The 24,893-nt window shown below is 63.9% G+C and overlaps 2 protein-coding genes across 4 annotated transcripts in view; both read right to left on the reverse strand.

The window, feature by feature from the left end:
• Window positions 1-6,339, reverse strand: part of PHF12 (PHD finger protein 12) — a 45,106-nt gene extending 38,767 nt beyond the window's left edge. Inside the window, exons 1-2 of one of the 2 annotated variants that reach the window (XM_075904522.1) lie at window positions 5,871-6,339; window positions 5,608-5,789 (exon numbers count right to left, since the gene is read on the reverse strand). In XM_075904522.1, coding sequence (XP_075760637.1) covers window positions 5,608-5,789; window positions 5,871-5,936 — 248 coding nt within the window. In that variant the 5' untranslated portion in view covers window positions 5,937-6,339. The remainder of the gene's footprint in view (window positions 1-5,607; window positions 5,790-5,870) is intronic. The other variant, XM_075904521.1, reaches the window with a different exon arrangement.
• A 4,635-nt stretch (window positions 6,340-10,974) lies between these two features.
• The window catches only part of SEZ6 (seizure related 6 homolog), a 51,330-nt gene continuing 37,411 nt past the window's right edge, over window positions 10,975-24,893 (reverse strand). The window contains exons 7-17 of one of the 2 annotated variants that reach the window (XM_075904531.1): window positions 24,501-24,667; window positions 22,914-23,108; window positions 22,540-22,678; window positions 21,875-22,071; window positions 21,603-21,797; window positions 20,636-20,827; window positions 20,227-20,424; window positions 19,810-19,848; window positions 15,808-15,925; window positions 14,716-14,818; window positions 10,975-14,351 (exon numbers count right to left, since the gene is read on the reverse strand). In XM_075904531.1, coding sequence (XP_075760646.1) covers window positions 14,319-14,351; window positions 14,716-14,818; window positions 15,808-15,925; window positions 19,810-19,848; window positions 20,227-20,424; window positions 20,636-20,827; window positions 21,603-21,797; window positions 21,875-22,071; window positions 22,540-22,678; window positions 22,914-23,108; window positions 24,501-24,667 — 1,576 coding nt within the window. In that variant the 3' untranslated portion in view covers window positions 10,975-14,318. The remainder of the gene's footprint in view (window positions 14,352-14,715; window positions 14,819-15,807; window positions 15,926-19,809; window positions 19,849-20,226; window positions 20,425-20,635; window positions 20,828-21,602; window positions 21,798-21,874; window positions 22,072-22,539; window positions 22,679-22,913; window positions 23,109-24,500; window positions 24,668-24,893) is intronic. The other variant, XM_075904532.1, reaches the window with a different exon arrangement.

The following is a 24,893-nucleotide window of genomic DNA, read 5'->3' on the forward strand; positions in this document are numbered from 1 at the left end:
ATCCCCAAAGTTGAACTTTTCTGGCTTTACATTTCAAAGCCTAAGTGTAAACTAAAAAAAGCAAAAGCAAAGTTGAACAAGACAGCTTAACGGAGCTGCTATGGCTGATCACATTACTGTGCTGAAAGGCACATAAAGAATGACTTTTTTTTAATTAAGTAGACCAGTGCAATTGCTTCTTTCATTAACTTTAATATCTCAGATTCCACATTGCTTCTGACACCGGCTAAATACCAAATGCAATTAAAGCAAAAGAATTTGGCACGTAATAAATGTATTTAAAATATTTAGTTATCTTAAAGATAACTGGCACTGTTAACACCCCTTTTTCTTATGTAACTTTAAAATATTATGGTCTCTATATGTTATGAGCTCAAAAAGCAGCTTAATTGATAAGTCCCAAATCCCCAGGCTTACTTCAGTGGCCTTTTAAAAGATGGATTTTGCCAGTAACCTGTTCACATAAAAGGACAAGCTAGTTTTGACAGTAAACATTCAAACTTAAAATTTGAGTTAATTTAAACCTACAAAAAGCCAATGTAATGTGCAAGCCTTTTTAATTTATGAATAAGTTCAATATGAAGTCACCCTTCAATACCACATGCAAATGAATGCGTTTAAACTTTGTCCAACTAACAGTCAGCTAGGTAATAGTGATCTTATGGCAGGATGTCCAGAGCACCTATTTTTATGGCCATTAAAACATCAAATCACTGAGATCAAAGCAGCAGCTCCAAAACTGGATGCCTCAAAGATTTTTTCAGTTAAAAAACAAAAGAAGGGGAGAAGATCTGCCTTCTCACTTGAGTCTGTAACTCCTAAAATGATTAACTTAATTGAATGCTAGCTTGGAGTGGGACAAGAGAATTCTAAATCTAAGCGGTACAGAAAGTTATTCATGTAACAGCTAAACATGACAATTTTCCATTCTATATGTGAAATCTTTAACTGATGTGACTCAAAGTAAAATATGCAAAATTGAAGCTAGTTTAGCTTCTTCCGCCTCTCTTAGCAAGCTCTGTTACTCCAATTCTTCAACAGCATGTCAGAGGACTGCCAAATCAAAAAGGGGAAACAGAGCCAAACACTCCAAATATAAACATGGGGAGGCAAGTGTTGCAAGAAACGTTTAATGGAACTAGCAGACAGTGCTCAATGCAGTGCTCTTACCCTGTGCCAGCCACAAAATGTATCTGGTTCAGAACAAAAGTCAACTATTAAGGGAAATTTTGGGAGGGGGCACAATTTTTGTATGTCAATTGTATGCCAGAGGATGTTGCAAAGACTAAGACTAACAGCGGTTTAAAAAAAACAAAAAACAAGCAGCTAGACACACTCATGGAGGATAGGTCCATCAATACTTATTAGCCAGGATGGGTATAAATGGTGTCTCTAATCTGTTGTTTGTCAGAAGCTGGGAATGGGTGACAGGGAAGAGATCACTTGATGATTCCCTGTTCGGTTCACTCCCTCTGGGGCACCTGGCATTGGCCAGTGTGGGCAGACAGGACCCTGAGCTGGATGGACCTTTGGTCTGACTCAGTCTGGCCATTCTTATGTTCTAATTTTGTCACAAAGACATATTCACTTCAAAAAGAAGTTGATTAACTTTAGACAACTTACACTGCTTCATTACACTGACAACATGGTACTCAGGAGCCAGAGAAACAGGCAATTATAAATAAGAATCTAACAATGCTATGGCTCAGGAATTTGAGAGCATCTTTCACACTAGGAAAATAGGACTGTTTACAAAAAATCTGTTCACATGCTTTGATTTGCAACTTTTATTGCCATTTTTACTAGTTATCTGTTTTAAACCTGTGCTTTTCCTCTCTCAATCACTTTCTGCTTAATCCTCCAGAAAAGCCATATGGAATTTTTGACATCACAGTAATTTAGGTTGATTGATATCAAGCACAGCATCATGAGTTTACTGCAGGAGCAAGCAGGAGAGAAGAGACAGAGAAAGGTATAACAGTTACACACATCTAAAACAAGAGGGTAAGGGGAAAGTATAGAAGTGTATTGAACATGAAAACTGCTTTGGGATAATTAAGTAGTTTATCTCAGCTCAAAAGTTCCCTTGGAATTGAGTGGTGTGATAAAATTCATGTAAAGACTCTACTGCATTATATCTAGAACTTGCATTCATATTAATCACATCAGTGACAGGTTAATATGCAAGCTTCATAACCAAACCCAAAGTGTTTAGCTATAAACCAAAAACTTCCTTGGAAAAATATTCTATGCAAACTCAAGTTCTAAGAACAGTTGACGTATCTGAATATAGCAGATGCAGTGTCATAGGTAATCTAGTGGAAGTACATTAAAAAATGTCCTATAACTGTTTATGCTATCAAAATTATCTGGAACAAAACTGGTGAAATCTAATGTAAGCAAAGAAAACACAGATTTTGTTTGTTTTTTTCCCCAAATCTTCCTTGGACAAGATTACAAGAATGGTCAAATTCATAATAGATGAATCAGAAAGCTGTTCAATCCACATGAAGTTATTCTGGGGCTGACAACCCACTTGTAACTACGAAGGACTTGATAAAACTGCTTTTTGGCAGGTATGTATACTATAATTAGACCTGGAATATTCAAACTATCTTTTTTTCAAACTGGTTTCCAAATGTGTGGAAATACTGTAGAAGTCAAGATATGTTTAAAAACAAAACAAAGGACTTTATAATAAGATCTGATCTTCTCTCCTGGAGTACATGTTGAATCTCTCTAGTCAATCACTCTCTGATCCAGCAACATCCATGATCCAGAATGATTTGAGTTAGCTGGATGTCCACTTATCATAGGTGTGGTCGAGTTTCCCACGGTCCCATAAAGTTTGTTTACAGCCACCAGTCCTGGCTCTCTCTGTTCTGTGCTGTTATTTAGCTCTAGTTTACCCCTAAATGTTTTCTCAGAGCCCAGGAAGCTGCAGAAGTGCTGGTAATGCTGCTAGACAATAGTGACCTCCCAGGGTTCAGCAAATTCTCTGGCTCAGCACTGGTCAGGTCCCCAGGGTGCCAGGCTAGAGAGGTTCAACCTGTCCCCTCGAACTCACAGACACCATAAACCAAACCAAAACTGAAACCACAATATCTGCCTGAATTACATTTCGAGACTTTCTTACTGGAGCACATACAATAGATTGCAGCAGGGCTGGAGAATTTAAGGACCAGTGGCCGGATGCTGTCCCCAGCTTGCCTGGATCCAGGCCACCAGATTAAGACTATGGAAGCAGATAAAAAGGAAACCAAAATGATGGGGTGTGGTTTTGGAGATATATACATATTTACCTATCAAGATACAATTATGAAGCAAGCATTTATTGTACATGTGGGAGGCAATGCGACCTAATTGACAGGACATAGGACTGAGACTAGGGAGACTGGTTCAATTCTTGGCTCTTGTCACTTCCCCTCTTTATCTTTTATAGATGGTACTAATCTCCTCTGTGAAATGCTTCAGAATGTACTGTTGAAAAGCCCTAAATATTGAGGGAAATGCCTGAAAGATACCTGAGTTAGCAGAATTCACAAGTTAGCCACAGATTGGTATAATTAAATTTATATTCACTGTTATTGATTAGCAGGGAAATGCATTCATGCCCAATGGAATGGACATTTACTTAAAGCAAAATGTAGGAGGTAAAGACAAAAACCTGTGTCCTTTTGAGGTAATCTGTATCATTTGCTCATGTGTGAAGAAAAGCGGTATGCAAGCCTTTGGAAATGAGAACAGGAAAGCAGCCCATCCTTCATGTCTGCTGAAAAGCCTGTTCAAGCAAATTTAAGGTGAAAGTGATTTGAACATGGTGGCTGCATAAACTGTAGGGTTGATTTTACAAGCCCTGGAGAGCAATCTCACTGAAGTCAATGGTACTACTTAGGTGAGAAAGGGCTTGCAGGATAAGGCCCTGTATGCAAGTCATGAAAATCGTAGTTAAACAGTTGGGGGTGTAGTTTAGTCCTGTCAGTTGTGGGAAAGAGGTCACCTCACTAAAGTCTCTAAATTGAATAAAGTTACTATGGTTTCCCAATACAGATTAAAAAACTTGAAGCTTGTGACAAATTATGTCATGAAGTATGTGCATTAGATAATTTCTCTGTGACTATGTAATGGACGTGGACTGTTATGATCAATGTAGGGTTCAGACTCAACTGATTCACTCAGAGACCAGGTTTTACGTAGGTGAGAAACTATGTGAACCATTTTCCCTCCTGCCCCCGCCCCCGTCAATGTTTCTAGCAACTATCCTGCTTCAACAAACGAGACTCAAAACTGTATGGAGGGTTAACATTTTTAGACACGTCACTCAACTTTGTCAGGTTCTATTTATATCAACAGTACCCTAAATTACAACATTATCTTTTTTTGTGCTCAACTTCTAAGCCATATTTTACATAACAATCCTATCAAACAACAGCTCTTTGTAAGCTCCAAAGTTTGTCTCTCACCAAGAGAAGTTGACCCAATAAAAGATTACCTCACCCACCTTGTCTAATTAATAAACAGACAACCAAAAGCCCAAGGTGCTCTAGCAGGTTTTAAGTGCTCTATATAATAAAACTACCAGGGGAACTTCTTCCAGATACAAATGATGATATAATGGATAATTAAAAATAGAGCTTCCTGTCCTGGGTAGACTGGTCTACAAAATGGCAACAGGGCACTCCTTACAGAACCTGACTACACAGTTAATTTCCCCAGAATCAGTAATCACTGTAATAAGTCTCTTAAGACCTACAATTAGCATATAAAAAAGTAGAACCATTCACCTCAAGTCACAAGGAAACAATTGTAGCACAGCAGCAAGTAAAGATCGGAGGCAGGAAAGACAATAAGGAACGTGGTTAAAAATCTCTCTCCAAGGAAGACTATCTATTCCCCAGAACACCAGTGCTCCGGCTTGCCCTGCTCCCTCCCCCATCCCATTAGTCACTTCGGCTGTTTGAATTTCACAAGAACCACCAGTCTGAGTCAATTGCTGAACAGATGTAAGCAAATTTGCTTTCGATGCACCTGGGTTCCCCCACACAGAAACAAGAAATAACTTCTCAGGACAGAAACTGAAGTTCAGACAGCTCCTGACTCTGCTGATTTGCTTTTTTGTTATTAGCCTGTAAGGCTTAAGAAACACAGAGGGTTATTCCCCCCACCCCTGCCTCCTATAAGGGAGAGCTTCTTACCGCTATGCTCTAACGCACACAATTCCAGACAACCACAGAGGATTAGCAACAAGAGCACAAAACTCCAGGCAAGCGGTCCCTGAATTCGCATTGGTCACTCCTACAAGGCAGGAGGAAGGAAAAGGGACTAAAGGGGAGGGGGGGTGTCAGTTTTCAAGTTCAGAGCCCTGGATCCACGCTGGGCCGATCCATCCGTACGCAACAATACTCCAGTAACGGTGCCAGGCTCGGCAAGCCCTATAGGCAGCCAAAATGGCGCTGAGAATAAAAATATAATTTAAAGGAAGGTCGCCATATTGTAAACAGTGCGAGAGGCAGCAGCCTCCATTATTCCCGGCGGCGAGGCGCTCACGCAATGTCCGGCCCGTCCGAGAGGCAGCCCCCCGCCCGGCCGGCAGCGCGGCGGCCTTACCAGCACTGGAGGTGGAAGGCGGCCGGGCAGTGGTCGCAGCACAGCAGGTCCCCGCCTTCCTTGCAGCTATCGCAGCTGTCGTGGTTGGTGGCCCGGCCGCTGCGCCGCGCCTCCTTCTCGGGCCGCCGGCTCCGCTTCTCGCCCTCCTCGCTCTTGGGGGGCGCCAGCAGCGCCTGGATTTGCTGCGCGCAGAGAGGGGCCGTGAGGGGCTGGGCCGCACCCCCCCCGCCCGGCCCCCCCCGGCGCGCCCCCCGCCCCCTCACCTCCATCAGCCCCCCGGAGGTGTCCAGGTCGTACACGATCGTCTTGGCCTCCATCTTGCCCCACATGCAGCCGGCCCGGGCGGGGGGGGCCCGGCCCCTCAGCGGGGCCGCGGCGGCTCGTGGCGCGCGCGGCGGGGCGGGCGGCGCCTCAGGCCAGCGGCGGCGCGAGCGGGCGCGCGGAGGCCTGGCCCGGGGGGGGGGGGGGGGCGCTCGGCCTAGCCCACGGGCCGCTGCGGCTTCCCCGCCCTCCGCCTGCCGGGCCCGGGGGAGGCTGCGGGGGGCCCCGCGGCCGCTGCCATGCCGGGGGGGGGACGGGCTGGGCCTGCGCAGGGCTCCGGGCTCGGCTCCCTCCGCCTCTCACACACAGGAGCGCCGCGGCTTAGGGCCCCGCCAGCGCGCAGCCCGCGCAGGCGCAGCCCGGCCGGGCCCGGACACCTCGGCCGCGCAGGCGCCGCCCGGCCGGGCCAGAACACCGGCGCGCAGGCGCGGATCGGGCTCCGGAATCTCGCCGCCCCACGCGCAGGCGCAGACGCGCCGGGGCCGGACACCACCGCGCAGGCGCCTCCGAGGTGGCAGAGGCGCCTCCGAGCCGCCCAGGCGCGATGCAGTGTGACGCCATTCCCGCGCAGGCGCAGACCGGATTCTCCCGGCTTCCAGCCTAAACCCCTGCGCACACGCAGTGAGCGGCCCGGGCAGGAAGCCCCCCCCCTCCCCAAGCGCTATTCCCCCCTGCGCAAGCGCAGTTGAGACTGTTTAGGCATTCCGTGCACATGCGTAAATCCTTCTGTTGGGCCAGCTCGGCGCAGCGGTGGTGGCTGGGCTGCGCCGACAGGGGGCGCGCTCCGCAAAGGCCGGGCGGGCGCTGTGCTCGGCGCTGCACAGGGGCAGCCAGCCCCCAGGCAGCGCATCAGCTGGGCTCCCGCCTGGCCCGGGCATGGGCCCCCCTGGCACCCAGCCTCCGTCTCCCGAGGGGGTGGGGCGCCTGGCCCTGGCATGGGCCCCCCGGCACCCAGCCTCCGTCTCCCGAGGGGGGTGGGGCGCCTGGCCCTGGCATGGGCGCCCCTGGCACCCAGCCTCCGTCTCCCGAGGGGGGTGGGGCGCCTGGCCCTGGCATGGGCCCCCCTGGCACCCAGCCTCCGTCGCCCGAGGGGGGTGGGGCGCCTGGCCCTGGCATGGGCCCCCCTGGCACCCAGCCTCCGTCTCCCGAGGGGGGTGGGGCGCCTGGCCCTGGCATGGGCCCCCCGGCACCCAGCCTCCGTCTCCCGAGGGGGGTGGGGCGCCTGGCCCTGGCATGGGCCCCCCGGCACCCAGCCTCCGTCTCCCGAGGGGGGTGGGGCGCCTGGCCCTGGCATGGGCCCCCCGGCACCCAGCCTCCGTCTCCCGAGGGGGGTGGGGCGCCTGGCCCTGGCATGGGCCCCCCTGGCACCCAGCCTCCGTCTCCCGAGGGGGGTGGGGCGCCTGGCCCTGGCATGGGCCCCCCGGCACCCAGCGTCCGTCTCCCGAGGGGGGTGGGGCGCCTGGCCCTGGCATGGGCGCCCCTGGCACCCAGCCTCCGTCTCCCGAGGGGGGTGGGGCGCCTGGCCCTGGCATGGGCCCCCCTGGCACCCAGCCTCCATCGCCCGAGGGGGGTGGGGCGCCTGGCCCTGGCATGGGCCCCCCTGGCACCCAGCCTCCGTCTCCCGAGGGGGGTGGGGCGCCTGGCCCTGGCATGGGCCCCCCGGCACCCAGCCTCCGTCTCCCGAGGGGGGTGGGGCGCCTGGCCCTGGCATGGGCCCCCCGGCACCCAGCCTCCGTCTCCCGAGGGGGGTGGGGCGCCTGGCCCTGGCATGGGCCCCCCTGGCACCCAGCCTCCGTCTCCCGAGGGGGGTGGGGCGCCTGGCCCTGGCATGGGCCCCCCTGGCACCCAGCCTCCGTCTCCCGAGGGGGGTGGGGTGCCTGGCCCCTCGCCGGGGGGCCCCGGTTTGCCAACCGCAGCCTGAGCGGCAGGTGCCAAATGGCAGCAGTGCCAGGGCGCCCTGGGCTTTGCCAGGCTGGCAGTGCCGCACGGTGCACGTGGGCGCTGCTGTCGGTGCTCGCTGCCCCTCGCTCTCCTCGGGCGCTGGTAACCCAGTGCTGGCTAGTGGAGACAGGCTCTGCCTAGGGGCGGGCGGTCTGGGTGCAACAGAAATGTGCCAGGGGAGGGGGAGAAGATCTGAAACCCTCTGCTTATCCCAGAGCCACTCCGGCATGACCCCGCTCACCCCGTGCCTGGCAGGCCCTCTGCCCTCTGGTGCCCAGGCAGTCTTGGCCTCTGGGTGCCTGCTGTCAGCAGGGCTCGTTGCGGTTGCAGTGCTAGTTGGGGGGTTGGGCTGTGGAGGCTGAACAGCCTGAGCCCCCTCCCCCACCAATAGTGGCTGGCCTGACTTCTAGTCGCTCTCCACCTGGGCTGGATTTGAATGGCTGCATTAGCTCTGAAAGGCCCGGGCACCTGACCCGTTTGCCTCTGCTAGGGGCGGCTCCTAGGATGCGCCTCAGGTAGGAGGCCAGCAGCCAGCGCCAGAAGGGTTAGCCAGGGACACGATTCTGCAGGGGTCGCGCCTCCCACCGTGCTGCATGTGCGGGAGAAACATGCGCTTGACAAGGGCCCGTAGGCTGGCAGCAACATCAGCCGCGTCCCCGCTGGGCCGGGCCAGCCAGCCACAGTAACTGGGCTGCAGCCTGGCCCTTTGCTTTATTCCTTCTGAGAGCGGGGTCGAACGTCCTCCTTCCCTCCACAGCCATCGTGTGGGAAGCCGGCCCAAGCCGCGGCTGGCTGCCTGCGGAATCCCACTCCTTGGCTTTGTTCCGGCTGCATTGTTCGCCGAGCCGCAGCCACATGCGGGGAGCGCCTGCCTCGCGTGGCATGTTGCCGCCCGGGGAGCCACGGGGAGGAGGCCCCTCCCTTCCGCTCTCAGCTCCGATTGGGTTCTGGGCTCAGGCCGGGCCAGCCTGGGACTCTGTGCTGCTGCGCTCAGCCCGGCCTGGCTCCCTGGCGCTACGTGCCTGCAGGAGGAAGTGGCTTCGCTGACGAGCAGCCGTGGCTTCTGCCTGTGTTGCCTGCAGCTGCCACGGGAGTTAAGCCCCACGCGCTTGTAGCTGGGCCCCACCCTGCATCTTGGGGAATTGCTGCCTTACGGGGCGAGGCGCCACTCCTGGCACTTGCGCAACAGGCTCGCGAGGCCTGCGCTGGCGCGGCGGACGGCATGCTCTGACAGCTGCCCAGATTGAAAGGCTCCTGGATGCTGTCTCTGAGTCTCCCCCAGCTGGGGAGGCGCCCTCGCCCCCCGGAGACAGAGTAGCCAGGCTGTTTTCTCCCAGCCCCGAGTACCAGGTCCCTAGGGACAAGCCACATCACACGCCTGGCATCTGGATGCCTGTTGCTGCTGCTGCCTGCGGCGCTGCCACCCAGGGGCTGTGCGGGGGCCTTCCCCTGTACGGGTTCGGCCCCTTTCTGCCTGTGCCTGCAGAGGTGCGGGGAGCGTGGCTGGGAGTGGCCCACGGCCCAGTGGGGCCGGTGGTGTCGTGGCACGTGTCCGTGGCTGGTGTTGCGCGGCGCAGGGCTGCAGGGCTGGGTGGGCGAGAGGTGGCGGGCAGGCCAGCCCCCCCCCCAGAGTGGCTCTGTCTGGAAGGGCTGGCTTGAGCGGGCTCCTCCCCCCGGTTATCGTCTGAGCCCAGCCTGGCTGCGGCTGCTGTGGTGGCACCAGGGAGGATCCAGGGATTCTGGCGCCTGCTTTTCGTCCAGAGCTGGCAGAGTCGTTTCTCCAGGCACGAGGAGTCGCAGGAAGCAGCCCCCCGCCAGGCAAAGCTCTGGGGCCCAGGGGCTGAGCCGAGGCGCTGTGCTGCTGCCGCAGTGCGCCGGATCAGCCCCCCCGTGCGTGGCGCTTGCTAAGGGGGAGTCAAGGCCCACAGGTGCTTGGCTCTCTGACGCGAAGGGGCGTCAGCGGGGGCGGGGGGGAGCACTTGTGCCAGTGCCCAGCCGCTCAAGTAACAAGATGGCTCGGGAGCCAGGGAAATCGTGGGCCCGTCTTGCGGGAGGCGTGTAGGACGGAGGCAGGGCAGCAGTGTTGCCAGGGCCATGGCCAATGGGAGGGGATGGGATCTCCCAGCGCCCCATCTCGTGACTCCGTGCTGGAGCGAGGGAGCCAGGCAAGCCCGCTCCACTCCGGCCGGCATGGGGCCCAGCAGGCAGTCCAGGCCCGGCCCCTAGAACTGGCCCCACGAGGGAAGACCCTCGCAGACGCCACAGCGACTGCCACTCACCTGTCTGTCTGCAGCAAGCCCTCTGCCTGGGGGAGGGGTTGGCTTTGGGGGCCTCCTGGCGTTGGTGGAGAAGGGCTTTGGCAGGAAGGCTCTGCGGAGGGGCCCGGATTCTGCCCCCACCCAGCACTTACCTTCGTTCCCGGCCTCGGGGCCGTGTGCTCCCACGTGGGTCATCACATGGCTTGGGTCGTGAATGAGGACCCCAGGCAGCCTTCCCGGGCACCCGCGGAGAGACGGGACATGGGCCTGGCAGCCCTGACTGCAGTGGAAGCAGGCGGGGGTGTGCCCAGGGCATATGTTACAGGGACACACAGGGGTCCACAGGGCTGCCTTTCTGCCCCCCCCCTTGTCTCTGTGCTGTCATGCTCCAGGATGGAGCCTCATTGCCCCAGCAGGGTGTGAGGCTGCTGGGGAACGTCTGCAGCAGGGGGGTGAGGATTATCCAGGGCATTCAGCAGCATCATCCTCTGCACGGAGAGGTTGTGGGGGCGCTGCTGGTGTAACCACCATGGGGCAGATTTGAACCTGGGCCCTCTGGAGCTTAGCGTAGGCGCCGCCACCCTCTGAGCCGAAAGCCAGCTGGCTCCCGGCCCATGCTGAGAGGTCTCTTGGGCTGGGCTGTCGCTGTGCTCTCGGTGCCACGGCCGAGGTCAGTGACCCACTCTAGGTGTGGGGGTTACACTGGGCCAAGAGAGGCCGCCCCAGCCCCACTGGCTCCGCGGAGAGGTTGGGCTCCTGGCCCTGACGCTGCAGGGAGGAAGGGGCGAGAGGGGCCCGTGCGCGGCACCGGCAGACCCAGGGACACGGCAGCACCACGCCAAGCAGGTTCTTCTAAAACACCAGTTTATTAAGGAAACAACGGAGAGAAAAGCCCGGCCCTTCTCCCCAAACGGGAGCAGGAGGCGGGAGGTGGGGACTGTACTTTACACTTCAGCTAGGAAAATTTCCTGCCCACGCCGGGCCCCGGGTGCTGGCCGGGTGGGGGAGCCACAGCACTGAGCCCCCTTTTCCCTGGTGGGGGCCCCGCCCCAGGACTCTCCTCCCCGGGGCTCCCCAGACCCAGACTCGCCGGCTTAGCAGGAGGGAAGCCCCTTGCTGTCGCGCCAGCCCAGCCTGCTGCTTCTCACGGAGACCAGCATGGCCGCGCCTTGGCTGGGCTGCCGGGCAGGGGCCCTGCGCATGGGGGACGGGCGCCGCTCGGGGTGGCCACCTCAGGGCTCTCCGCGGTGCAGCCGGGCTCGGCCCAGCCTCGCTGGGATCTCCGCAGCAGCCGGACTGCGGCTCAGAAGGGCCCCCGAGGCAGAGGGTGGGGGGCTGGGCTACGCACCAGGGGCCTGGAGGCTGGCTGCTTGAGGCCAGCACCTCGGGGACAGGGGCAGCTCCCTGCCCTGGCCTCCTTGCCCCAACCTCGGTGTTGTTCAGGCCAGGACTTCAGCAGGGTCCAAAGAGAGCTGGCTCCAGCCCCGGGGGTTGGGTCCACCAGTGCTAGTGGCCAGGCTGGGCGGGGTCCCTGGAGGATTCCCTGCTCCGTTCCCTCGCTCTAGGGGCCCGGCCTTGGCCACCGTGCGCAGCCAGGATGCTGGGCCGGCTGGGCCTTGGGTCTGGCCCCGTCTGGCCGCTCGGATGTTCTCCTGCAGGGCCGGAGCTGCTGCCCCTCGGCAGGCCCAGCTGCTGCCTGTGGCCCTCTCTCCCTCCACCGGCCAAGCCACGAGCCCTGCGCTGCCCACTCAAACCCTCCATAGACAGCCTGGGCCTGCTCCTGCCGGCTTGGGGCACCTTGGTTAGCGCCTGAGGCAGCCTCAGGGGTCCCCCAGCCTGCCCTTGGCCCATCCTCTTGTCACGAGGCAAGGCTGCTGCTTTGCGGCCTCCCCAGCCTGTGGGGCAGCCAGGCCAGCGCGTGCGAGGCCCGCCCTGCCCCCACACAGCAGGCAAGCTGGGCGCTGGCTCCTTGGCCCGTCCCCGCCGCTTCGTCTCTGACCTGCAGGGCAGGACCCCAGGGGACGGCTCCCCCCTCCGGGCCTGAGTCTGCTCATGGGAATCCGGGCTGCAGCCGCTGCCTGCTTGGCTCAGGCTCTGTGGGGGGAGGACTTGCTCCATGGGCTGGGGAAGGGAGGCTGCCAGGAGCCCGCCCAGCCCAGGGCAGGGGCAGCTTCTTGCCCCCTGTGGCAAAGAGGCAGGCCTGCTGCTCCCACAAGGGGGTGGGGGGAGTCTGGGCCCTGCCCTTCGAGCTTTCTCCTCCAGCCCAAGGGCCCGTCTGAGCCCCGAATGCACAGAGCTGGGAGCCGCCCAGCAAGCCCCCGCCCCAGCAGGGCTGGAAAGCAGCCGGGCCCGGCTTTGTAACAGTCGGGGGGCTGCCCCTGCCCGGGGAGCACCGCTCCCCGTGATACGTGCCGGGCTGACCCGCTTAGCCGGTGGCAGCGCCGCGCGTTCAGCCCCCTGCAGGCGTCCCCCCGTGCGAGGGCCTGGCCGTGGGGAGGCTCGCGCTGCGGCCGGCTGCCAGCCCTCCCATTGCTCTCTTCACAGCCTGCCCCCGTGGGCCAGCCTGCTTCTGGAGCCGCAGACCGGAGCCGGGCCCGGGAGCCCGCAGCACTCGCCCCAGGGCCGCCGACGGGCAGAGCCCAAGCGGGGCCTCCGGAGCGCAGTGCACGGGCCACGCTGCTGAGCTCCAAGCCAGCAGGGCTCAGCAACCATCGCGGTCTGCAAGCGCCTTCCACGGGCCGCGCCCAGCAGCCGAGGGCTCCGCCCGCACACTGGGCCCAGTGCTCCGCAGCCCCGGCGTGGCCCTGGCGTGGCCCCGAGCCCCTGGGCCTGGCGCCACGTGCCTCCCGGCGCTACTTCAGTCCCCGCGTCGCATGACAAGCCCCCGCCTGGGAGCGGGCCTGGCCCGGAGCTGTAGCAGAACTCGCCGCTGCCTGCGCCGTTTACCGGCTGGCGCTGTAGCATGGCCCAGCCGCTCCTGTGCTCCCCGGCGTCGCTTGCACGCCGGCCCCCCGGTACGTCACTGTTTGCTCCGGGTGCCATGCCACAGCGCGGGGCGGAGGACGGAGCCTGCTGCCCCTCCGGGCACTGGGCGGTTCGGCGACCCCTCCGCCCCCAGTGCCGCTCTGAGCCCTCCCAGCGAGGCGCCTGCTCCACGCTGAGGGGCCGCAGTCTCCCGTGCGGGGCAGGTTCAAGGCGGGGTGGTGACCTGCCTGTCTCGGTGTGACAGCCACAGCGAGAGCGCTAGAGCCAGGGCCAGGCCAGCGGTGCAGCCTCCTGGCCTGCGCGGAGGAGCCCCCCTGCGTTCTGCTGCCCCTGCTGTGCGCACAGCGGGGGGCGGGGGTTGCGAGCACTGAGGTACCGCGGGGCTGAGGAGTTCCCGGGCTGGCTGGTTTACTCCTGCTCCTGCACCAGCCAGGACGTGCCAGGGGAGGGCAAACTGATGTCGGCAGCTCGTCTCCGCGGCTCGCCAGGCGGGGCTGCTGCCCGTCGGCCCCGCTCCCGGGGTGCGGGCCCCAGGAGCGCCCGGGAGCAGCGACTGGACTCTGGGCACTCCCCATCCGCAGGCAAAACGGCCCAGGCCCCGGCTGAGTGGGGGGGTGTCCCGGGAAGTCCAGGGCTGCGCACACGGGCAGGCCATGCCGGCACTGAGCCTCGGTCTGATTCTCAGTTTCCTCCCGAGGGCGAGAACCGGGCGGGGGGAGAGGGAGTCGAGGTGCGGGGGCCGCCGCCACGGGGCTGCCAGGCATGGAGGGCGCAGTGCTGGGGGCAGACGCTGGGCGCAGGGGGCTGAACAGGCCAGAGGGAATGAAGCGGCGAGGCCAGCCTGGGCGAGGAGTGACCCAGGCTCACTGGGCAGCCGAGGGAGGCGCGGGGCTGGCGGATCCCACGGCTCCATGTTACGTGACAGTCCGGGGCCCGTCTCATGCAGGAGAAGCCGGAGCCGCCTGGTTTCTCTGTGCCAGGGTGCATGGCGGAGACCAGCGGCCAGGGCTGGGGGACCAGCGCCGGCAGGGAGGGGCAGCCTGGGCAGGGAAGCTGGGCAGAGTCTCTCGGGGCCGATATTTACAGTCCCTTCCCGCAGGATGCCGGCGGGTGCCGCAGGGGCCAGGTGGCGTCGGGGACAGGGGCCGTGCTCCTGGGGCTGCCCCCTCCTTCCGGCTCAGCGCCGCTTCGGCCTAGATGGAAACCTCATATTCCCTGGAGTCCTGGAAAGGAAACAGACTGCAGGGGGTTGGGCACTAGCCAGCACGGCCGGGCGCCCTCTGCCCCCCACTCTCCCCATGCGCTCCCTCTCTCCCCTGCGGGGCTCCCACCTTCCCCACCCGGGGGCTCCCTTTGCTCTCTGTTGGTGCTCAGAATGACCCCTCTCCGGCCCCACACGCCCCGTGGGGGCTGTTCTAGCGGGGCCCGGGCACCCCGCCATGTGCACAGCAGCTCTGCCGAGGGGCAAGCCTGCCCCGGCTCCGGGATGTGCCCCCAGCTCCGGGGCGTGGAGCAAGTTTCCCTGGGGCCAACCCACAAGTGGCCAGCAGCCCGGCGCGGCCCCTGGGCTGGCCTGGGAGCCCCTCGGAGCCCGGGGACTTACTCCTGTCTCATACGCGGCGCTGTCAAAGGCCGAGTCCACAGCGATGTGATCGTAGGGGTGAGCCCCAGACAGGGGCAGCGGCAGGGCTGGTTTCCCCTGGAGTCTGAGGGGCAGAGACGGGCAGCTGGTGACCCAAGCTGGCACTGACCAACAGGCCTGGGGCAAGGCAGGGCAGACGGGGAGGGGGGCTAGGCAGGGGGACAGACGGGGCTGGGTGCTGGGCAGATGGGGTCAAGGTGGGTGGGGGATGGGCAGAGGGGCAGACAGGCCGGTGGGGTAGAGGGCAGATGAGGGGGCCGAGCGGGGTAGAGGTTAGAGCAGAGGGGCAGGGGGCGGGGCAGGGCGGGACAAGGCAGGGGAGGGGGCGGGACAGATGGGCGGGACGGGACAAGGCAGGGGCGGGGCAGGACAGATGGGCGGGGCGGGACAAGGCAGGGGAGGGGGCGGGGCAGGACAGAAGGGCGGGGCGGGACAAGGCAGGGGCGGGGCGGGGCGGGACAGATGGGCGGGACGGGACAAGGCAGGGGCGGGGCAGGACAGATGGGCGGGGCGGGACAAGGCAGGAGAGGGGGCGGGGCAGGACAGAAGGGCGGGGCGGGACAAGGCAGGGGCGGGGCGGGACAGATGGGCGGGACGGGACAAGGCAGGGGCGGGGCGGGGCAGATGGGCGGGGCGGGACAAGGCAGGGGAGGGGGCGGGGCAGGACAGAAGGGCAGGGCGGGACAAGGCAGGGGAGGGGGTGGGACAGATGGGCGGGGCGGGACAAGGCAGGGGAGGGGGTGGGACAGATGGGCGGGGCGGGACAAGGCAGGGGCGGGGCGGGACAGATGGGCGGGGCGGGACAAGGCAGGGGCGGGGCGGGACAGATGGGCGGGGCGGGACAAGGCAGGGAGTGGGGCGGGACAGATGGGCGGGGCGGGACAAGGCAGGGGCGGGGCGGGACAAGGCAGGGGCGGGGCGGGACAGATGGGCGGGGCGGGACAAGGCAGGGGCGGGGAGGACAGATGGGTGGGGCGGGACAGATGGGCGGGGCGGGACAAGGCAGGGGCGGGGCGGGACAGATGGGCGGGGCAGGGAGACCCCGGCACTCACCTGGAGAAGTAGAGGTAAATGGCTCCCATGAGCAGCAGCAGGACGAGCATGGGCAGGAAGATGGCGATGGCCACGTTGGGGCCCGTCTGCGGGGGCCCTGCGGGCGAGACCTTGGCGACTGGGGGGAGGACGGGCACAGGCCGTGCGGGGTGAGGGGAAGCAGAGAATTTGCCAGGGATGAATCCGGAGTTCCTGAGTGGCTTGTGGGGCACAGGGAGGGGGAGGAAATGGAGGTTCCCTGCACCCCCCTTCTCGGGCACTTCTGCCCCCCCCGAGCAGACATGGGCCCCACCTCTGGGCCTCCCCGCAGCTCGCGGGGAACAGCACCTCCTGCTGGGAGCCAGCCCGGCTAAGTCCAGCCCAGCTTCCCAAAGAGGACACCCCCTGTACCCCCTCACCCTCACACCCCCACCCCCCACACCGCTGAGCACCCCCACCCAGAACCCCCGCACCTCCCTCCCTCATCCTCACACCCCCTCACCCGAGCACCTCCTCACACCCCACCCTGCACCTCCTCACACCCCACCCAGAACCCCCTGCACCTCCCTCCCTCATCCCCATGTGACGCAGTGGGGGGGCTGTCTGCTCTGTAACCAGGGGTCCCCACCTGGCTGCGCTGGGCTGTGCGATTCCCACTGACTCACCCGCACTCAGATTGGCCCAGACACCCAGGCCCAGCCTGGGCAGGGAACAAGGCGCTTCCCAGGGGGGAGACAGAGGGAGGGAGGGGGAGACGGCCACCGGGCTGGGGGCAGGGCTGGGGAGCTGGGCAGTTTTTTGGCTGGGAAACATGAAGAGAGAAGACCAAGCAGAGTGCTCGGGGTTCGGGGGAGCTGTGCACCCTGCCCCAGGGGTCTAGGGCGGCCAGCCCCTGACTCCTTATGTCCACCTGGCGTCTGTGCTGGGCTGGATCCTGGGGAAGCAATAACCCCCCTGTTCTGGCTGCGGAATCCCGTCTTGCTGCTACGGGGGTGCAGGATCGGGGGATCCCCGACGCGCCTACACACTGGTGTCAGAAGTGGGATGCGCTGCACCCCGTGGATGGAGCTTCCAGCAGCGAGTGACGGGCGCAGTAGAGGAAGGGGCTCGCAAGAGCCAAGCGTGCTGGAGGCAGAGCGAAGCGATTCCTAGGAGCCGTGGGGCGCTGCAGCACTCGGTCGGTGAGTCTACACCCCGGGGATCGGTGGGGAGAGGCCTACGCCCGACTCCTGAAGGCAGACCTTGTGGGGCTGTGCAGAGATAGGGGCTGCCCGTGGGGAAAGCAACTAAGTCCCAGCTGATTGCCCGGCTGGAAGAGAATGACCCGTCCAGGCGCCTGGATCCTATCCCAGCAGGGAGCAGCCAGACACCCCCTGGGAGCGTCTCAGGCTCTCAGACCGGAGGGGGGGCTGGAGTCGGCCAGACAGACGCGCTGCCCACCAGGCCACGCTCCGGCAGCCGCGGTTCGTCCAGGGCGGGGTCCATCCCGGCAGAGCTGCGGCGGCTGCAGATCGAGCTGAGGCTAAAGGAATTGGAGTCACAAGGGAAAGAGCGGCAGGACCGCAGGGAGGAGCGCCAGGACCGAGAGGCAGCGGCAGCATGAGCTGGCCATGGTGGAGGGGCCCGGCTGCGGTGTCGGGAGGATCCCAGGGGACCCGGAGCGGCCAGACTATTTGAGAAGCCCCCAGGACACTGGGAGGCTCACGGAGAGCCGGTCCGGGCGGGAACAGGAGTCCAGGAGAGGGGGAATCGCGCAGAGACCGGATCTCAGCTGAGCAACGGAGGAAATCACCTACGGGACGAGCCCAAGAGACAGGGGCCAGCCATCCAACCCCAGAGACACAGCCAGGGCCCGGGCGGAGCCAGCCCAAAGGGGCCCGCAGGAACTAACCTGCCATCGCTGCGGGCAAAGGGGCCACAAGAGGGCTCAGTGCCCCAGGCGCCAGGACAGGTCCCACGAGACTTTCCTGGGTTAACTGGCTGGGGCTGGGGGAAGGGCAGGCTGCCCCAGAGGCAGGGGCTGGCCGGCAAACCTCAGCTCAGAGTGGGGGGAAGGATGCTCAGTGCCCCTCCCCTGGGAGGTCTGACCCTCGGGAGGCGGATTTCTCCGTGTACCGGGAGGGGGCAGGGCAGCCCCTGCGGAGCGAGAGCCTCGTGGCCCTGCAGGTGGATGGCAGGGAGGTGACGGGCTCCTGGGACACGGGGGCGGAGGTGACGCTGGCCCGGCTGAAGTCATGTCCCCAGACCACATGGTGCCCGACACTCAGCCGACCCGGAGAGGCATAGACGGGACCCGTTTAAGGAGCCCATAGCCGGGTGCATCTGAAATGGGGGCTATGGGGGGCCCAAGGAAGTGGGGGTCACTGGCACTTGCCCACGGAGGTGCTGATGGGGGGGTGACCTAGAGGAGTGGCCAGACGGACCCCACAGGGCCCCAGTCACCACCCATAGCCAGAGCCAGCGAGGGGCTGGCACCCCTGGGCCAGGGGAGGGCTCCCTGCAGGGGCCTCAGGGCCCCATTTCAGCAGACACGGGGCCCAGCAGGGCTAGAGCCCCAGACCCAGGCAAAGGGGGCAGACAGGTCCCTGTCCCTGCCCCAGCGGTGGAATTCCAGGCCGAGGTGCAGGGAGACCCCTCCTTGCAGATGCTGAGGGACTGGACTGGCCTTGGATAGGGGGGCCTGTCGGCCAGGCGACCCGGGCGGGGAACAAATACACCCTGGTAGCCGTGGCCCTGCCCTCTAGCGAGGCAGGCACGGTGGCAGACGCTGCTGGCCCTTTCAGCAGGGTGGGGTCCCCCAGCGATCTCACTGCATGTCGGCCCTGCCCCGGGGCTTGTGGAAGGGCTGGTGCGACCGCAGAGCGTGGGCCCGCGCCGGCCCCCCAAAGCCGTGCAGCAGCCGAACTGGGGGGAGCCGGCTCCTGCAGGGCACCTCCGTGGCAGGCCCAAGCCAAGGGGAGCGCCAATGTCACCGCTGCGGCTTTACCAGGCAGGGGACTCGAACGTCCCCAGTCACAAGAGGAGTGACCCCGCTCAGTGCGCTCTCGGAGGGGGGAGAGAACTGTGATGGCGCGTCGGGTCCCCCCCATCCTGCACCCCCGTAGCAGCAAGATGGGACTCCGCAGCCAGAACAGGGGGGTTATTGCTTCCCCAGGATCCAGCCCGGCACAGACGCCAGGTGGACATGAGGAGTCAGGGGCTGGCCGCCCTAGACCCCTGGGGCAGGGTGCACAGCCCCCCCGAATCCCCAGCACTCTGCTTGGTCTCCTCTCCATGTTTCCCAGCCAAAAACTGCCCAGCTCCCCGGCCCTGCCCCCAGCCCGGTGTCCATCTCCGCCTCCCTCCCTCCGTCTCCCCCGGGAAGAGCCTTGTTCCCTGCCCAGGCTGGGCCTGGGTGTCTGGGCCAGTCCCCGTGTGGGGGAGTCAGTGGGAATCGCACAGCCCAGCGCGGGGGACCAGGGTCACAGAGCAGAGCAGACAGCCCCCCACTACGTCACCCCCACCCCACCCCCCTCAGAGCCCCGCACCCCCAGTGCTCACTCCCGCCCCACCCAGCCCCAGCTGCACCTGCAGCCCCATGGGCCCGGTAAGGGTGCCAACCTTCTGACGGGACAACACTGAACATGCTTGCCCCGCCCCTTCTCCAAGGCCCCGCCCACTCACTCCATTCACCCCTCCCCTCCCCTCTCCTCCCCAGCTCATTTTCACCGGGCGGCGGGGGGGGGGGGGGGGGGGGGTCCCTTTTCAACAGGGCGTTCAGCTCCCTCCCTTGCCACGTCTCCCCAGCCGGGCAGTCTCTGCGGGCAGAGCGGTACCAGAGCGAGCCCTGTCCGCCCAGCTCAGCACCCTCCCTCCCCGGGTCGCTGCTTTCCCGCCCTCTCCTGAGATCAGGGGCATTGGCTCTCCGCCCCTCACCCACATCTGCCCCGGAGGGACCCCGCCTCCTGCCCGGCAGCCCGCGAGCCAGGCTGAGGGCTGGGGCCCCTGCACGCTGGCCGGAGGGGCGGCCCGCCGGGCGCTTACCGTCCAGGTTGCGGTTGCTGTAGAACTCATCGTAAGCGGCTGGGGGGAGAGAGGGAAGAGTGAGGGGCAGGAGGGGCTGGGTGGCGCGAGGGGACAGGAGTCTAGCACCCGAGCGGCTCCCACCTGCAAGCCCAGGGCCGGTGCTTGGCTGAGGGCTCAGCCCAGGCGGGCCTGCCGCCCCGAAGTGGACATGGGCACAGGCCTGAGCGTTAGGCGAGGGAAGGGGCAGTCGGCTTTGCCATGCCAGGGCTGGCACCGGAGCAGGGGGCAGGGCTGGCGGGGGCGCCGTGTCCCGTGCACACTCAGCGTTCGGGGAGGAGCTGGCGTGCCCCCCGCCGTGAGCACTGGACAAGCTCCGGCCCCGCTGCAGCAGGGAAGGCGCGAGCCCACGGCCGGGCCGGGCCAGGGCAGACTCACCGGCCTTGCAGATGGGCGGAGAGCCGTTCCACTGGGACGGGTGGCCGGGCACGCAGCGGAGGCTGGCCTCCCCCAGCAGCACATAGCCCGTGGCACAGGAGAAGTGCAGGGTCGCCCCCGCCTGGTACAGCTTCTTCTCCGGGCGCTGGAGGCTGTTCTCGGGGGCGCCCGGGTTGTGGCAGGGCTCGAACGCTTCCGCTGCAAACGTGGGACGGAGCGGGTGAGACGCACGCCCCTGAGGGCCGGGGGAGCCCCCCTCGCGGGCCCGGCCTGCGGGGGGCCAGGCAGCGCTGGGCACCGGGCAGCTCCCTGCCAGGATGCTGTGCCCAGCAGGAGGCTAGCTGAGGCGCCCCTCCCGAGCGTCCCAGGCTGGGCCTCAGGGCCGGGGGGGGGCAGGGCTGGGACTCACGGGTGCACTTGGGCAGGCGGTCGCTCCACTTGGGGCCCCCGGCCTGGCGCTCCCGGCAGGTCAGCAGGCCGCCCCCCGTCAGGACGTAGCCCTTGTCGCAGACGAAGTGCACAGTGGAGCCGATGGGGAACCTGGGGCTGGAGACGATCCGGCGGCTGTGCTCCACGTCCCCTGGGTCCTTGCAGGAGCTCACTGTGCAGGGAGGGAGGGCAGCAGGCTCACGCCAGCCCCAGGCAACGGCTGGAGCCCAGGGGGGCGGCAGGGCCAGGCCAGGGCAGAGGTCAAAGCTCAGGGCACACAAACGCCTAGAGGACCACCTCAGTGGGGACCGGGCCGTACCGCCAGCGCCCTGGCGGGGGAGAGCCAGGCAAGGAGGGCACGGCGCTCCAGCAGGGGGCGCTCTCGGCACAGCAACGCGGCCTCTGCGTGGCAGGCTAGGCACAAGGGGGGCAGGGCTGTTGGGGGGCTGCTGGCCTGGTCCTGCAGGGCTCCGGTCTGGGGGCTCTTGTCCCCCTTGCCCACCCCCTCATGGGCACATGAAGAGCCCAAGCCCCGCCCCCGGGGCAGCCCCGCCCGACCACGTACTTGCCTCCCACCCCAGCTGGCGGGGAGCCCGGATGGGAGCCGAGGGGCGTACCCGGCGCTGTCACTGGGAAATCGGAGGATCTCTCCCAGCCGGTCCTGCAGCAGCTGGAGGGGCACCAGGCCGGCGGGGGCTTGTCCCCTGGATGGCAAGGGGCCCGACCAGCCGATACGAGGGCAAAGCGACAGGCACCCGGGCAGCACGGCCCCGCCACGGCAGACCCCAATGCAGCAGCATGCCTGGGAAAGGCACGTGGCAGGTCTCCTCTGCTGCTGACAAGCTTGAGCCGCTGTCCCGCGCCCTCCTCCATCCCCGGGCTGGGTCGTGGAACCTCTCCCGGAGGCAGCAGGGGCTGGGGGTAGGCGGGGGGGGGGTCCCGGTCACCTCTCTCGCAGGCGGGCAGGTCCCCGCTCCACGTCAGGTCCCAGTGGCACATGAGCACGTCCGTGCCCACCAGCTCAAAGCCAGGGTAGCAGTGGTAGGTCACCACGGTGCCGTGGACCAGCTCGGGGTGGGACGTGGTCTTCCAGCCGTTGGGGATCTCGGGCAGCTCCGGGCAGGTGTCGTTGCGCGGGACCTCTGCGGAGAGAGCCGGGTGAGGCGGGGCGGGGGCTGGGGGCGGGACTCCTGGGTCCGCTGCCAGCGCCGGGCCTCACCGAAGAAGTGGACGACGAAGCCCTGCTGGTAGCCGAAGGCGGCGCTGCCGGGGTCCGACTGGAACTGGATGGTGACGTCGGCCATGGCCGTGTAGAGCTTGAAGCGGCGGTGGGCGCCTGTGTACTGGCCCAGGATGCGGGCCGTCAGGTCGTCCCCGTCGTAGAACGTCAGCACGTCGCCCTTCCCAATGCGCAGCCTGTGGGGAGAGGGGGCTGGGGCAGACGCCCTGTGGCCAGCCTTGGCCCCAGCGGGCTCTTCCCCCTTCGGCAGCACCCCTGTGAGCTGGGCGCTTGTGCGGCCGCCCTGCTCATCCGCAGAGCGCTCACCGCGAGGGTTGTGCTCCTACTGGTGGGGCACGCCCGCATGTGCACCACTGCACAGAACAACATTTATTCCGCACATGCACGGGGAAACTCCACCCGTGGATGGAAACGGTGAGCGGGAACGCTGCCCTTCGGATGCGTGGGGCTGTGTGGGTCTGGCCGCCGCTGCGCAAGGTTCCAGCCAGGACAGTCCTGGGGCACAGGGGGCCCAGCCCTGGCTCCTTTGCACCCACGGGCCCCCAGGGCGTAGCGCAGAATGGGGGCGAGGGGCTGACTCCTCTGCTATCCCAGCGCCGACCAGCCTGCCCCCCTCCCCCGTGCGATCCCCGGGCCCCACTCACACTTGGACGTCTAGCATGATGCGCTTGTCCTCCTCCACGTGCAGCCCCCAGATGCAGTCCTGCCCCTTGCCATAGGCCTCCGGCCAGTTGGGGGAGAGCACGACGCCTGCCGAGTCCGTGATCTCCCCGCTGCACACGGCTGCAGAGAACCACTCTCAGGCCTGCCTGCTCTGGCCCCCACAGCCGCCCCCCGTCTCAGCGAGCGGCATGGGAGGGCGCCCAGGGGAGGGTCTAGGCCCTCGCTCCGCACAGGCCGGGCAATGCAGTAAAACAGCCCCTGCCCGCCCTGGCTCTGCTGGTCTGTCCCCCGGCACCTGCCCGAGCCCTCCCCGGCAGCCTGGCTTGGTGCAGGCCCGTGGCCTCGGCAGACAGACCTCGGCACGCCGGCTCCGTCTCGTTCCACTGCGGGTCGCCGGGGTCCACGCACTCGATGATGATGGAGCCCTGCTCCAGGGTGTAGCCGGGGTCGCAGCTGAACTCCACGGCGGTGCCCACGGCGTAGGTGGCGTCGCTGGTGGTGAAGTTCCCGTATTTGACGAAGGGCTCGTAGCAGTGCCCCTGCTCAAAGGCTGTGGGCAGAGGGGCGGGGGTTAATGGCGCCGGGGGGGACATTATGGAATTTAGGAGATGAACGTGCAAAACCCGGGGGCACCACTGGCCTGTGTTTGCACCACAGCTCGTGCAGAGGGGCCACGTGAGGTGTCCGTGGAAAGCTGGCGGCGCAGCCGCAGGCAGAATTGCTGAATGGGCAGCGACGGGCGCTGCGCTGGGCTGGTATTGCCAAGGGGGTCCCTGCGTGGCCAGCTCTGGAGACGGGGCGCTATACGAGGACTAGCAGGGCCCAGGCCCCTCCGAGCTGCTTTGCTGCGAACGCCAGGGCGGCACGTGAGGCAGCGTGGACGGCGACCTGCTCTCGGAGGCGCCCACGCGGGCAAGGGGCTCAGAGGCGCCACCGTTTCTCCCCACTCAGCGCCTCTCCCAGAAGGCCTGGGGGCCCAGCCTGACAAGAGATGGATTCCAGAGATCCGCCCGCCCTCCCCTTCCCTTTTAGATGCTAAAGGACGGCCCAGTGAGCTCTTCCGAGTAAGATCCCAGGTAGAAATAGCCCTGGCTGGGCCTTTGGGACTGGGAGAACCTGTTGGGAGGTGGGGGATGGGTTAGAACCTCTCCCCTGTGTGAGGGAGGACTGGGGGGGCACAGGGAGCGCTGGGGTGTCTGCGGCGAGGTGGGGGATGGGTTAGAACCTCTCCCCTGTATAGGGTGGGTCTGGGGGGCACAGGGAGCACTGGGGTGTCTGCGGGGAGGTGGGGGATGGGTTATAACCTCTCCCCTGTATAGGGTGGGGCTGGGGGGCACAGGGAGCGCTGGGGTGTCTGCGGGGAGGTGGGGGATGGGTTATATCCTCTCCCCTGTATAGGGTGGGGCTGGGGGGCACAGGGAGCACTGGGGTGTCTGCGGCGAGGTGGGGGATGGGTTATAACCTCTCCCCTGTATAGGGTGGGGCTGGGGGGCACAGGGAGCGCTGGGGTGTCTGCGGGGAGGTGGGGGATGGGTTATATCCTCTCCCCTGTATAGGGTGGGGCTGGAGGGCACAGGGAGCGCTGGGGTGTCTGCGGGGAGGTGGGGGATGGGTTATATCCTCTCCCCTGTATAGGGTGGGGCTGGAGGGCACAGGGAGCGCTGGGGTGTCTGCGGGGAGGTGGGGGATGGGTTATAACCTCTCCTCTGTATAGGGTGGGGCTGGGGGGCACAGGGAGCACTGGGGTGCCTGAGGGGGTTCCTAGTGTGACTCTGCTGGCCAGGGTGGCAAACAGACATGCTCCGTGGGGCTGGTTGGTGCCGTCCAGAGGGGGACCCCAGCCTCGGGCTGCCGGTTTCTGAGCAATTGGGCCCAACGTGACCCACTCGGCGGTGCCTTGGAACCTGTTCTATTTCCCGGGGAGACAGGGCCCAGGCCTCACCTTCGTAGCGGAGCGCCACGCCAGTGGAGGCGCCACTGCTGTCGGTGGTGAGCTCGAGGAAGAAGTGGCGGGCGGCACTGAGCAGGCCCTCGATGGGCAGGTACTCCACCTCGTACGAGTCGTACACCGGCGGCGCATCTACGTTGTTCCCGTTCCGGATGATGAGCCTGCAGAGCAAGGGCACGGTACCAGCCAAGGGAGCACAGGCCTTGCACCATCCCTGCAGAGCTGCCGCTGGGGGCTAGGTCTGTGGCTTGGCCTGCTGGAGGCCCCTGGGTGCCTCGGGGGCTGGGGGAAGGAAAGGGGCAGCTGCTGATGCCTGGAGGCAGGAAGACAAAAGTCACAGGGAGAGGGGAGATGTGGTGCCCACTGGGAGGCCATGCCCAGGCCCAG

This window comes from Pelodiscus sinensis, chromosome 21 (genome assembly GCF_049634645.1).
Source record: "Pelodiscus sinensis isolate JC-2024 chromosome 21, ASM4963464v1, whole genome shotgun sequence".
Classification (NCBI taxonomy): Eukaryota; Metazoa; Chordata; order Testudines; family Trionychidae; genus Pelodiscus; species Pelodiscus sinensis.